Source organism: Centruroides vittatus, unplaced genomic scaffold, assembly GCF_030686945.1.
Source record: "Centruroides vittatus isolate TY-2023 unplaced genomic scaffold, ASM3068694v2 contig_1042, whole genome shotgun sequence".
Lineage (NCBI taxonomy): Eukaryota > Metazoa > Arthropoda > Arachnida > Scorpiones > Buthidae > Centruroides > Centruroides vittatus.
The window spans coordinates 947105-960686 of record NW_027120674.1 but is presented as its reverse complement, the minus strand read 5'-3'; the positions used below and the strand labels follow the sequence as shown (position 1 = coordinate 960686).

Genomic DNA, 13582 nt, shown 5'->3' with positions numbered 1-13582 from the left:
ACATTCTCAGGACGCAGTTTGGAAGCTCCAGGTGCAAACATAGGACCGTGTTGTACGATGCTAAGGAGGAAATCAGGGGGTGAAATGTCGTCCCAGCAAATTAACGGTGCGGCAGGCGAAACTTTTTTGTGCGGTTTTTGCTTAGCCGAAACCCGATTTAATTTTTTACGGTACCTCTTCTTCAGGTTGCGTGCAAGAATTTCCCGGAAACAGGCGAACTTTCTGTTCGCATCATCAAGCGCGGTCGGGTTCCGTTCGAAAATTTGATTCTCCACACTGATCAATTTATCCAGGTTAGAATAGACGACCCTCCCTGAAGATCCAATGATCTTCCTTAAACATAAAACCTTGAGCCTCGGTAAAAGTGATTCGCAGCCCTTGGGGAGGTGTATCCGATGAATCGACATAGGAAATACATCGTTCTTCTGGCACTCCGAAAGGAATTTAAGTTTAGCCCTAGCACTATCTTTTTATAAACTTTAGCCGGCATAGCTTGCATATAAAATAAGTCTTCTAATCAGAAATACTGGAGTGAGAAGTGAACTGTCACAAACAAAACCTTTTTTTTTACCAGTATTGAACTAAACAAAACTTCCGAACGTTTTCGGCCTTCACCAAGGCCTGCTTCAGGTGCTGAACTAAACTGGCTTCCTATTTGGACCGTTAGAACGATGCTGTTCGATTTTAAACATTGTATATATCACATTATCACAAGTTTTGTTTAGTTCAATACTGATAAAAAAAAAAAAAACGGTTTTGTTTGTGACAGTTCATATTAACATTTATTTTGCATTTACAACAAAAAGTTAAAGCGTGAGCTTGTTTTTCAGAGACGACCTCCTCAAATCTGGGCTCTTTATTCGAAACAAATACAGGTAACTCCCGTATGACACAGCACTTCTATAGCACGGATTCACTCAAACACGGTTCGAGAATTGGGAACATCCCCCGTATAACACGGTGCTTTTATAGCACGGCTTCACTCTAACACGGTTCGGGAATTAGGTAAAACCCTCGTACAACAAGAAATGTATTAAAAACTGTTACCAGTTGATGATTCTCATGCTGAGATCATCATATATAATGAATAATCCTCTGGTAAAATATTTACTTAAATAATAAATAAGTATTTTACCCATGAAAAAATCTACTATATAAAGCTGATAAACCGGATCTATCATTGTATGCCAAAAATGGCCACTAGGGGCGCCCCTAGCAATTATTTAAATTAACAATATAAATTATTTTACATATATTTTATATTTTTACAGTATAATACTCAGTATATTATTAATTTTATTTGTAATTTTGTGAATCATAAATCCGATTTAAAGAAGGATTTAACAGCATGTTTTTTAATTTTTGGAACCTAACCCTCCTTTTCACACTAGTTCTTTGTTTCGTATAACAAGGATTCGCATAACACTGCAATTGTTTGGAACGTAACTCCCGTGTTATACGGGGGTTACCTGTACTGTACACAATTAAATGATTTTCAAGTTTGAGGCGAATTCTCGCTTTTGTTTTGTGGCAGTCATCGATGAGAAACTTTTCGCAGAGATATCAGCTTGCGAATGATATAATTGCGGAAAGTGGGGATTGTAAATAGGGAGAGAAGACAAAGTAGTAGGGAATTCCAGCGAAATTCCATACTTCTTTTTCTTTATTGCAAATATATTTGAACGTTCACCTCCATTATTAAAACCACTCTTTTATTTTTATTTAAATGTAGCAGACAAGATAATAATCATCAACGAAAACAAGTGTAGGCTGTGGTCGTCGGGCACTATAGTCCTTGACAGATCGAAGCGGTCGGTTCTCGTTAGGCGCCAAAGGAAAAAAAGGCGGTAATTTCTCAATATCGCTGACGTCACCACCGCGCGAGACCCTCTGGCGGCGTCCGCAGCTGTTCGCGGCCTTAGTAGTCTTACAAGCATACTACACACCCTTCTAGCAATAATCACAGTAAGCGACACATAGAGATAATCGGCCTATTGCGTGCTAAAGTTTCTTTAATATAACTAATAAATAATATCGATTTCGGGCCCACATTATTGACTTTTTGAATTAGCAGCAAAGCGAGCATGCGACCGTTGAGTCTAGTCGAACGTTGTTGAAATCCGGCACACAGCCGAGGATTCGAGTTTACATGAAATTGTAATATTGTGGAGAAATTTTTGTCATGCTCATTAAGCAAATTATATCCTTCCTTAATTTTTTTCAATGCGGAAAAATAATAGATAAAAAGGTGATTAAATAGTATAAGGAAAAAATTAAAGTTTTTTAAATTACGTAATTTTCTATATACAGATGTAGGTGGCAACGTGTCTAAAATGGCGACACCCTTGCGAAGTGATATTTTTATATGAGGTAGTTATTATTTTTTACGTTTCGTTAAAGTAACGTAAGTAAAGACTATTTCGATTATATAACATTGTATTCATTTACATTATAGAAATAAAATTATCGTTCAAAGTTGATTTATATTAGCATTAAACATTACGCAGTTGGAAGTAAGCAGAACATAATACAAGTCGAGTCCGCATAAGTCGTCATAGGTACTGTACTAGTAGTCAGTTTTCTGTGGCCGACTTACATAGGCATTAATGTTAAAAAAAAAAAAAAAAAACCTCTGGTTTACTCGACACTGTTTAACTCGTCGCCACTGGATAAATCGACATACTTCTTCTGTCCCACACTCGTCTAGACGTCTGTTAAGTCGACTCCCCTCCTGAAAAAGTGAGTTCACGCCATACAGCTTAACGTCACAGAAGAATCCGATTTTGCATTTTCTCACCTTTCATTCATGCGTTATTTGCAGCAAGTGCTTCACATTTCTGTTAGAAATGAGTATCCGAAAGCTAACAACGCTTACGCTGAAGGAAAAATACGAACTAGTATCTGAATTTGAATGTAATAAAACTTCGCAAGCCGAATTTGCAAAACAAAAAAACCTTCCAAGATCGACATTGGTGGGAATCCTGAAGAAAAAAGAGGAAATTAAGAAACTTTTTCTTGGGTCTTCTTTGCGGCCGTCTCGAAAACGTCAGAGAAAGTCGCCGTACAAAGATGTCGAAGATGCTCTGGTATGTTGGCTAAAGAAAATTCGTTCGTCGAATCTTCCCATTTCGAGGCCGATACTGAAACAAAAAGCGATGGAAATTGCTGGGGTACTTGGAGTAGAAACCGACTTTAGTGCCAGTGATGGATGGTTAGAGAGATTTAAAGGTCGCCATGGCGTGACTTTTAAAAAGCTGTGTGGAGAAAAAGAATCTGTTGATATGATCTCAGTTGAAACTTGGAAAGAGAGAGTTTTACAAGAGATTGAGAAATTGTATAAACCGGAAAATGTTTTCAATCTTGACGAAACAAGACTTTTCTACAAATTGCTTCCGGAGAAAACTGCTATGTTTAAAAACGAGAGTTGCCACGGCAGAAGCAGATCAAAGCTGCAAGTTACAATCCTTCTTGGAGCAAACTCTGATGGCTCTGAAAAACTGAAGCCCTTAGTTATAGGAAAATCTCTACAGCCCCGATGTTTTGATGGAGTGAAGAGTTTGCCTGTCATATACAAGGCAAATTCGAAAAGTTCGATGACTTCCAAAATTTGGGAGGAAATTCTTCACAAATATGATTCCCAATTTATTGAGCAAAAAAGGAATGTAGCATTCATTGTTGACAACTGCCCTGCTCATGGAAAAGTTGAAGGACTACAAGCAATTAATGTGTTTTCTCTACCACCGAATTCCATTTCTGTAGCACAACCGCTGAATCAGGGTATTATTCATTCGTTCAAATACCATTATTGGAAGAAGCTTAGTTTGGATTTGATTCATGCAGTAGAAAGCGAAAAATCGACTGACATTTCCCTGTTAGATGTGATTCATTACGTGAAGGTTGCATGGGAAAATGTAACGTGCTTAACCATTGCAAAATGCTTTAAACGTGCAGGATTTCGTTCTACAGTGGCAGTTCAAGATGAAGATAAGGGTGAAGAACAGAATGCTCAATTGGATGAACTGCTGCAACATTTCAACAATCTACAAGAAACTGCCTCTGATGATGAAACTGACTACAGCACAGTGCATGATTGCATGGAGATGTGTTACTCGGAGAGTGTTGTCAATATTGTAGCAGAAATTCAGGACAAGAATAACGAATCTGGAGGTGAAGAGAATGAAACACTAGAAGAGCTAACCCCAAAACCAACCAAAACCGAAGTGCTAGAGGCATTAAGAATCCTTAGACGTTACTTGCCAACAATTGACAATTGCGAAGATGATGTTTTCAAGGCGTTCATGATTGTTGAAAAGAAAGTCGAGACAGTTAAGTAAGTGCCCAAAACAAACAACAATAAACAAATTTTTCATTTTATCATCTACAGTGGTATTGTAAATGGAGTACACAATGTATTATAAGCCTATAGTACTGTATAAAGAACTACTGTGTTTTCCTAATTGTAGTTTTGTGGTGTTTTTTTCAACTTTATTTTAATCGTCATGTCGGATAACTCGACACATTTCCACTTTCCCTTGGGGTGTCGACTTATGTGGACTTGACTGTATATAAGAAATAATTCATAACAAAATCTATGAGTTTTAGGTGAAAGTTCACTATTATTACATCACGTGTTATTTTTTATATAAATTAAATTAAATGTGTACACCTTTTAGATAATTGTGTGATATGCTTGCAGGTACAATTGCAGATGTAAATGATTCTTTTGAGAACCTTAACAGAGTTGTAGACTATATCCATAAGAGCAAAAATGTCAAAGGAACCATACCTCTACATGCAGCCCTTTGCAAGACATAGCCCCGAAATCAGTCTACAGGTGTGATCGCATGAAGGGTCGCATGTATAGGTACGGTTCCTTTGATGTTTTTGCTCTTATTGATATGGTCTATGGCTCTGTTATGGTTCTAACAGTGCCATTTGCATCTGAAATTTTACCAGTTATTTATAGTATACCCGTGCTTTCTTTCTTTTTTTAAAGAGATGTGCAGTGGAGTCCCATACAATGCGGGGATATGTTTCGTGTTATAAGAAATTGTGTTATAGAGACGTGCATTATCAGATTTTATGCAAGTTTAAACCTAGAAGTTGAAGAAGAAAACACATACCTATGGACGACAAAATTAGAGTTTTTGTATAAGTACCAGTTGCAATTTTTTTATTGCGTTATACAAATTTTGGGAGCATGTTATATGGAAGTTCACTGTATATGATGGACATTTGTAAAACATACAGAATTACCTTATTTTCTTATAAATATATTCTAGAAGCATTATTATAAAATGTCTTTCAGAAGATATTTGTATGGAAGTTCTTATTCTATAGAAAAAATAGTTGACAAGTAAAATAGCAAAAATATCATTTGTGTTATTGACAGAAAATTGGATAATCAAATGCAAAGATTTATTTAGGAAAAGAATATATTTCTTACAAGACTATACATATATACATGAGTCCATATCTGCTGTAGACTTGTTATTGCCTCTAAAAAAGCATCTGAAGGGACCAAAGGATATGGACTCATGTATATATATAGTCTTTAAGAAGTATATTCTTTTCATAAATGTGAATTCGTCCTGGCAATTTTTAACGCAAAGATTTATATTTAAGAAAATTTTTTTAATATGTTAAAATACCAAATGATCTACAAGGGGGTTTTAATAAGTAATGCCTTTTATTTTTTAAGCAAAAGCATTAACGCATGAAAAATACAGAATATACTAAATGAAATATATGGATTAGGTGGTACCTGAATGGTACTTCTTGACATAAGAACCACTCAGGTTCTAGCACTTGTCTCAGCAGTGCCCCTGCTTGAAGATGCCTGCATTGTAGAATGCCGTTTCCTGGCCATACAACCATCTGCAAACAGCTGATTTAACCTCCTCATTGGGATGGAACTTCTCTCTAGCCAGGAATTTCTTCAAAGAACAAAACGGGACACCGAGAAACTTTTTCAACAGCGCCTTGAAGCAAATGCAGCGGTTACTTTGAATCGTTCGATCTACAGCGGTGATTGTTTGAGGTGCACTTACCAGATGACCTGACCTGTGTTTATCAATCACACACTGACAACCATTTTTAAACATTTCACATTATCGATGGACATTTGAATTGTCTATGCAATCATCACTGTACACTTTCTGCATTTCCACACAAATTTGTTCACATTTCTTGCCCCCTGCCCATAGAAAACAAATATTGCTTCGCTGCTCTTTTCTTTCCATTTGTCAGAATTTTGTGTAAAAAATAAAAGGCATTACTTATTGAAACACCTTCGCATTATATTAAAGTAATTATTAACATTTTGTATCTTTGTAACTAATAACATATGAAGTCAAATGAATATAAATCATAATATGTATATTTGAAATTCAGCTGTCAAAATATAAATTTATTTTTTAACTGTTGGGATGCTTTGAAAAAGAAATAAAAATCTGAGAAAGTATAGAAAAAATTATGCTTTATTGAGATAAAAATTTCAGAATCCTATTTCAGCTAAATTAAACATTTTTAAGGTTTTGCTTACATGAAATGTTTATTTTATATTTTAGAATATGTAACAGTTTGTATGTGAATGATTTGTTTGTATATTATTATTACGGTGTTGTTGAAGCATTTACTACACAGCATATATCAATATATAGCCCACTAGAGCCTAGTTTTATGCCTGAAGTCAAGGAATATATACTATCCGGAACCTATAACTGGTGCGTAACATGTAGGGTAGATGTACCAGTTTTGGCCAGTGTACCAGTTCTGGCCAGAAAACAAATTTAACTTAGAAATATAATCACCACATATTCAAATGTGTCCAATGAAACAAACTTTTATTGTTAACTGTTCACACAGTTAACAATAAAAGTTTGTTTCATTTGTGATTATATTTTTAAGTTAAATTTGTTTTCTGGCCAGAACTGGTACTACACTGGCCAAAACTGGTACATCTACCCTATATACTATATATAGTGTGGTTGACAAACGTTTTCGAGCTATCACTTTGCTCTGGACCCTGGTTCCCTGGACGGAGTGTACGTTGTTTAGTGGGATCAGGTGTCTTTCGGTGAAGTGGGTCCTTCCTGACATGCGCGGTTGTGTGCTGGATGGGGGATTGTAGGGGGTTGGCATCCAAAAGGGATTGCCATGCCTGAGACAGAGTCATCTCTTCCTTCCGATTGATGCACACGGCTGCTTGTCTGGTGTTGTAGATGGCTGTGGCCTCAAGCCACCTGAGATGCTCTTGGTGGGGTGTGTTGACTATAACAGCAACCCCCTAAAACCCCCCATCCAGCACACAACCACGCATGTCAGGAAGGACTCGCTTCACCGAAAGACACCTGATCCCACTAAACAACGTGCAACCCATCCAGGGAACCAGTTGACCTGAGAAAGAGCGAAGTGATAGCTCGAAAACGTTTGTCAACAACACTATACTATATATATATAGTATATACGTGTTACGCACTGGTTATAGGTTCTGGATAGTATAGATTTCACCCTGGTGCTGAAATCAGAGGAGTTTGTTTTCTTTGTCAAGGAATAACTATAGAAAACAGATGTTTTGTTTACATTGTAATGTGAAGCCCTAATGTTTTGAGACTTTTGTGTAGTGTGATACCCCAGACAAGAAAGGCCTACTATTGGTATAATAAACATCTTATTCTCCACAGACACTTTACTTCATGGACAAGTTCTGAGTTATTTACTAATTTTTTCAGCATATGTATTTTGTTTATTGTGGGTGTTTGGTATAGTTATGTCTATGATGTATGTGATTTTGTTTCATTTGTCAATGAATGCAATGTATTATTTTGTCTCCAGTTGTGATACGTGATTATAATATATTTTATAGTATATTTATCAGAAGGAGTTCTTTAGTTTTTGTTCACACCGGATATTGGTTTGTGTGCGTTATATAGTATATTTTTTATGTTAACTAGGGTTTCTCAAACGAGATCACGGGATCCCGGTTGTTTTTTTAACCTGAGAAATTTTTCTTATCCCGGGAATCTCACAAATTTCTTAAAAATTCACTTTTTTCTTATTTTGTGTTAATGTTGGGGAAATTTTGCAAATAGAAAGTATAATTAACTCATAAACTGTCAGAATACATTTGTATTTATTAATTTTAAACCTACTTATTAGTTTTTTTTTTAATTTTTACTCGTTATGGCACTTCACAAATGATCAATAATCAATACGTTGCTTATTTGTGGCAGGACTCTCAAAATTCTTTACCTGTAATATCTGTAATAATTGTGCTTATGTTGTCTTAATTTTTAACCATGCCCAGTAGCTTCAATAACTGCGTAACGCCAAGTTGTGCAAATTGGGCCAGGATACAAACAAAGTCTGCAAGTATGAAAGTTTTTCTTCATAACCTGATTATTAAAGACAAATGAATTGCCGAATTATTGGGCTATGATGTTTCAATTAAAGCAGTCGAGGTAGACAAATTGAGAATACTAGAGAACAAAAGAAGTACTACAATCTCGAAAACAAACTAGAAATCTTTCGGGATACGGGTGAAAAACATAATATTTTTCTTCTCTTAAATGCATTAAACACAATTCCAATCACATCAATTGAATCGGAAAAGGCATTCTTGGTAGCGAGACTTTTCATTACTAAAATAAGAATTAGATTGAGTGATCGGAGTATTGACCATCTTTGCTTTTTAAAATCTTATAAAAATTTACAATATTTTGTATTATATTTTATTTAAAAAATGAAAATTGCCTTCTAAGTTAGAAGTTTGATCTGAGTTCATTTTTTTAAAACTCAATTCAAAGCATTTTGTTGTTGTTGTATGCAGTTTCTAGCAAACTGTAATAAATTTTTTCTATTTGTGAAAATTTCTAGTAGTTCAAAGGAAATTTTTAATATATATCTTAACAGCGTTATTAATATGATTCTGGAGGTTGCGGAGCGTCTTAAATTACTTTAAAAGACGAAAAATAATTATATCATTTGATTTCGTGATAATATGTATATGTTAAAAATAATTAATTTTGTCCCAGGATTCTGGGAAACAGTTCACTTTTATTCCGGAATCCCGGGACAAGCAAAAGACCGGGAAATGAGAAACCCTAATGTTAACCATCTGAGATGTGTATTTGTGTTTTTTGGGGTATAGATGTTTGGCTAGTTCCTGGTGCAGAGTTGTAAATTTTTTGTACCAGAAATTGTGGATTTTGTCTGCACCTGGTGTCTTTCAACTGTGTGTTTTTTGTATTGCATGTTCATTTTGATTTGGCATGATTGATGTCTTGTGCATGTTTTCTTCTTCATCTTTGTATTTGACTGGATTGGATCAAAGAGCAGACCAATACTGTGAGTTGTTTTTCTGTTGATGTGCCATTGTGCTAAGATTGTAAGGTGGGTTTAATATGTAGTAAGTGCTGTCGAGCAGTTTTATAGGAGCCTGGGTATAGAACAGGCCCCTTTTGCCTTTTAGCATGCTTCTTTTTGCCAGTTTTGACAAGTGAAATATGTAGAGTATTTTTTTATTAATAAAATGATTTTATTTTTATTAGTAAAAATAATAATAATTTAAAGGGGTAGTAACAACTATGGATCTCCAAGTTTTCTTCAGACCTGGAGAAAAATCCCTAGCTCCCATTCTCCCAATGGTCCTGTATATTGTTGTTGATAGAAAAGTGCCTCATTGCTTGTGAATAATTTTTGTTTTGTTTTAATAACGAACATGTTTTGTTATGGTTTGAGTCTTTGGGATTTGGAAGCTAGTTTTTTGATCGAGTGTCAACATTTTCAATTTATGTGCATATTGTGTTGTTTGTTCTGTGTGTGTTTTTATTTTCTAAATGTTTTCCTCTTTCATTAATTTTGGTGTAATGTTGTTTTTAGTGTATTGTGTCAGCCTGCCTAATTGTTTAATGTTGTTGTATTTATGTTTCTAGTCTTTCTTTTCAGGCAAGTTTATCATTTGTCTGTGATTGTAGTTTAAGGCCATGGTATGTAACGAACTAAGTATCAGAGTGTATTCCCACAGTTTATAAATGATCTCCACTAACATATTATTATTTTCTTGTATCTTATCAGTCTTCAAATGCTTGATACTATTCTGTATCTCGTGAAATGTGAATGAAGGGTTGTCATCTGCATTGTATGGCTGTTTACATTCTTCTCTAATTTTTTTGTCTTCTTCACCTCAGATTCAGGGGTCATTCTTTGGGAAAAAGTTATTCATCAGTGCTTCCACAGTGTCTAAGAGACTATTTGTTGTTCCATTTTTTATTTGGATATTCACTAGGCTGCATCTATCAGTAGTTTTCAATTTTCCTGCACAATTCTTGTTCAGTCTTGGTTTGCTTGAGTTATTGGTACAGTATTTCCTTTATGAGGCCAGTTTGTATTCTTTTATTTTTTGTTTATAAATCAGTTTATGTTATAGGTATTTTTGTTGGAGCACCTTTTGGGTTTGTTCATTATGAACTCTAGTAGCATCTTTGGAGCCTGTTATTTTTCTGCTTTGTCAAGTCTTCATTTCACCATGGCACTTTTCTTCCAGTTTTCGTGCTCCTTTGTACTGAGTTGTAACTTCGCATTGTTTTCTATGTATTTGACTCATCTTGAGCCTAATACCTTTAGCTAGTTTCATCTTTTTCCTACTTTATCTCCTGTCCTGAGAACAATTCATCCCTACTATCACTCAAATTTAGTCTCTTAAAGGTCATTATTTGCTTTGACTGACTATTGGCTTCATCTGGTGACTTGGTTACTAACAGGCCACATGGACCACATGGAAATTGTTGGTCTTTGCTATTTAAATTTTCAAGTCAAAGAACAAGAAAGGAAAAATGTGTTTATGCACTGACTAGATGCAGTGAAAACAATCAAATGAACATTTGGATTTGCCAAACAAAGCAGCGGTACTTATCCAATATAGTAGGTATGGATGATGATTTCATGTTTCTTGAGTCCCTTTCATTTGTTGGCATAGTTTTCCAGCTTTGGTAGTCAGTGGTCATATTGGCACCAAAGCATGTTGCTGGATGGAGTGTGTGCAAATGAGATGGTAAATGTGTTTGCAATGCCATATTTGGGCCAGTGCTATATTTTCACTGCTAGTCAAAGGAGACTGTGGCAGATGTGGTTTTCAAATGTAAACTTCTGCCTAATCCACAAATGTAAATCTTGTTAACCCAGGGGACATCCAAACTGATATCAGTCTGTGAACGTGTAACAATCATTTTTCTCCACAAAAGCTAGGTATGTTTCTATACCCAAAACAAAGTGTTTACAGATTAGCTGTCCCTGACATACAGAACATACTTTAGTAGCTGCCTATTCTGGATCAGATGCTGCTTGTGGATCACTGCTTTATTTCTCCCTATAGACTTTACTGGCATGGGTGGCCCTAATGGAAGTGTATGCTCCCACAGACATTTTGGGCTATTAAGCATTTGCACCTCAATTAGATGGTGACTAGTGCGAGAGTTGCTATTTTACTTATTTATTTTTGTTGAGCAATTTATGTCTTGTAGAAAACGAGTCCGGACAGCATTTGAAGTTTTTAAGATTTATATTTCAATGAAGCATATCATTTAAATTTAGCTAAGATTAATTCATGTTATTTTAATATTTCAATATATTTAACTTTAAATGAACAAATATTTTGAATGTGAAATGGCTTATCAGTGATATCAGAACATGCCAACATATGAAAAATGACTTGGGTTTTTAATTAAATTATTCTCATTTTAATAAAACTTTTAAAAATAATTTTCAAAAATAGCCAAATATTTAAAATAATCTCTTCCTTTTAGATATTTTCAACATTCAAATTTAACATGAGGAAACAAATGTGGAGAGTTGGAAAAAATTTGCTTTTATTTCGAAATCCTAACATCAGATACTTGCATATAACTGCAATCAAGAAAGCAGCAGAAACTTCTGTAGTTTCACAAAATTCGTTAGTGGATCCTACAGACTTTCAAATACTTCAAGATGAAAATAATACTCCAGAAAATGCTCCGTATGTAAATCCTCTTTCTTCGAAAGTTGACGGAGAATATATAGATCTGATAGCACCACCCTTAGGAAAGGCATTATGTCTTGCGGCATTTGTAAATCATTCGAAAACTCTTCAGAAATTACTTGCGTTAGGAGTAGATTTGTCTAAAGTCGAAAAAACGGGATGTGCGGAATTCTTATTACGATCGGATTTCGAGAAAGATTTGAAGAAACACATTTTCTTTCTCCACGAAATTGGAGTGTACCCTAAAGAAATGGGAAAGTTCCTATCGGCAAATCCTCTGATATTTCAAGAATCCGTCGATAATCTAAAAGTCCGAATTGATTATTTGAAATCTAAGAAATTCAACAGAAAAGATATTTCTCAAATCATAAATACTGCACCTAAATTTTTAATGCTGGATACACTTAAAATAGATCAACAGCTTGGGTTTATACAAAGTATGTTTTCTTTGAATGGAAAAGAAGTTAGAACTGTTACCACCAGAGAACCTGGATTAGTATTAAAGGAACCGTTCAAAATAAAAGAAAATAATTTTGTCATTAAGGAAGAAATGGGTTTTGATGACTCTGAAATAAAACAGTTAGTTCTAGAGGCGCCAAAATTATGGCTTATTCGAAGAAAAAGTTTACTCGAAAGGTTTGATTATATTCATAATTCCATGTGCATTCCTCATTCGCAGATTGTATTATATCCTTACGTTCTATTTTCTCGACTCTTCAATATAAGAGAACGTCACCTGTACCTCCGACATCTCGGTCGCGCACAATACGATCCGAGAAAGCCCGGTTACGTGTCTTTACAGTTATTTACGGCCGACACGGATCAAGAGTTTTGTGAAAAAGCAGCTTGTACGTGTACAGAAGATTTTAATAAATTTCTTAAAACACTTTAAAAATTTGTGAAGAACTTTCTTTTCGTCAGAATAAACGATAATTGTAAAGCACTAAAGATACGTCAACTGCAATTAGTCATTGCAAAGTAGACCCAATCTACAATAGGAATGACCAATGGAATCAAGTCAGGAATAATGTGCCGCGTTGAATTACAAATGATTAATTTATCATACTAGATTAAAAATTGATTGGTTGTTTACAAAGAAATGTGTATTGGTTTGATTTGATGGGATAAGGTAATGTAACATTTGAGTGATATGCCAAAGGGGTACCTTTTAGGAGGAAGTTAGCCCTATTTATCAGTAGATGTTACAAACTTAAATCCAGAAAACTCCATTTGGCCAACCCGTTAGTTGGTGGCAGGTTTGCACCTCACCATTGGTGTTCAATGGTTTTATAGTATATTAGACTTATACAGTAAAACAAAATCAGATTTTGGTAGATAAAAAAAAACATTTGATTATTTAAATACATACAGATTCTTAGTGATATATGTTTCTCTCAATTTTTATCACATTTGAGTATAATATGAAAGAATTTGTTGCAGAAAAGACACACATTTATCTGTTAATAGAAAAATTTCTGCTCTGGATTGCTCTAGAAAGCTTGAAAATTAAGTTAGGTGTCCTAAATGTCAGATTATTTTGGATCCTATTACATGTTTGTTTCGGTA

The 13582-nt window shown here is 34.9% G+C and overlaps 2 protein-coding genes across 2 annotated transcripts; both read left to right on the top strand.

Annotated features, from left to right (window-relative positions):
- Positions 1-2306: 2306 nt before the first annotated feature.
- Positions 2307-12911, top strand: mTerf3 (mitochondrial transcription termination factor 3). The gene is made up of 2 exons (XM_067264259.1): positions 2307-2404; positions 11805-12911. Exon 2 carries the CDS (start codon positions 11829-11831, stop codon positions 12906-12908), a length of 1080 nt encoding a protein of 359 aa, XP_067120360.1. The 5' UTR covers positions 2307-2404; positions 11805-11828; the 3' UTR covers positions 12909-12911.
- Positions 2424-4549, top strand: LOC136969934 (tigger transposable element-derived protein 4-like). Its single transcript, XM_067264245.1, has one exon. It carries the CDS (start codon positions 2847-2849, stop codon positions 4332-4334), a length of 1488 nt encoding a protein of 495 aa, XP_067120346.1. The 5' UTR covers positions 2424-2846; the 3' UTR covers positions 4335-4549.
- Positions 12912-13582: the final 671 nt, after the last annotated feature.

Bases quoted from the DNA above. Each gene is read 5' to 3' on its own strand.
- LOC136969934 (XM_067264245.1), top strand. From the start codon at position 2,847: ATGAGTATCCGAAAGCTAACAACGCTTACGCTGAAGGAAAAATACGAA.
- mTerf3 (XM_067264259.1), top strand. From the start codon at position 11,829: ATGAGGAAACAAATGTGGAGAGTTGGAAAAAATTTGCTTTTATTTCGA.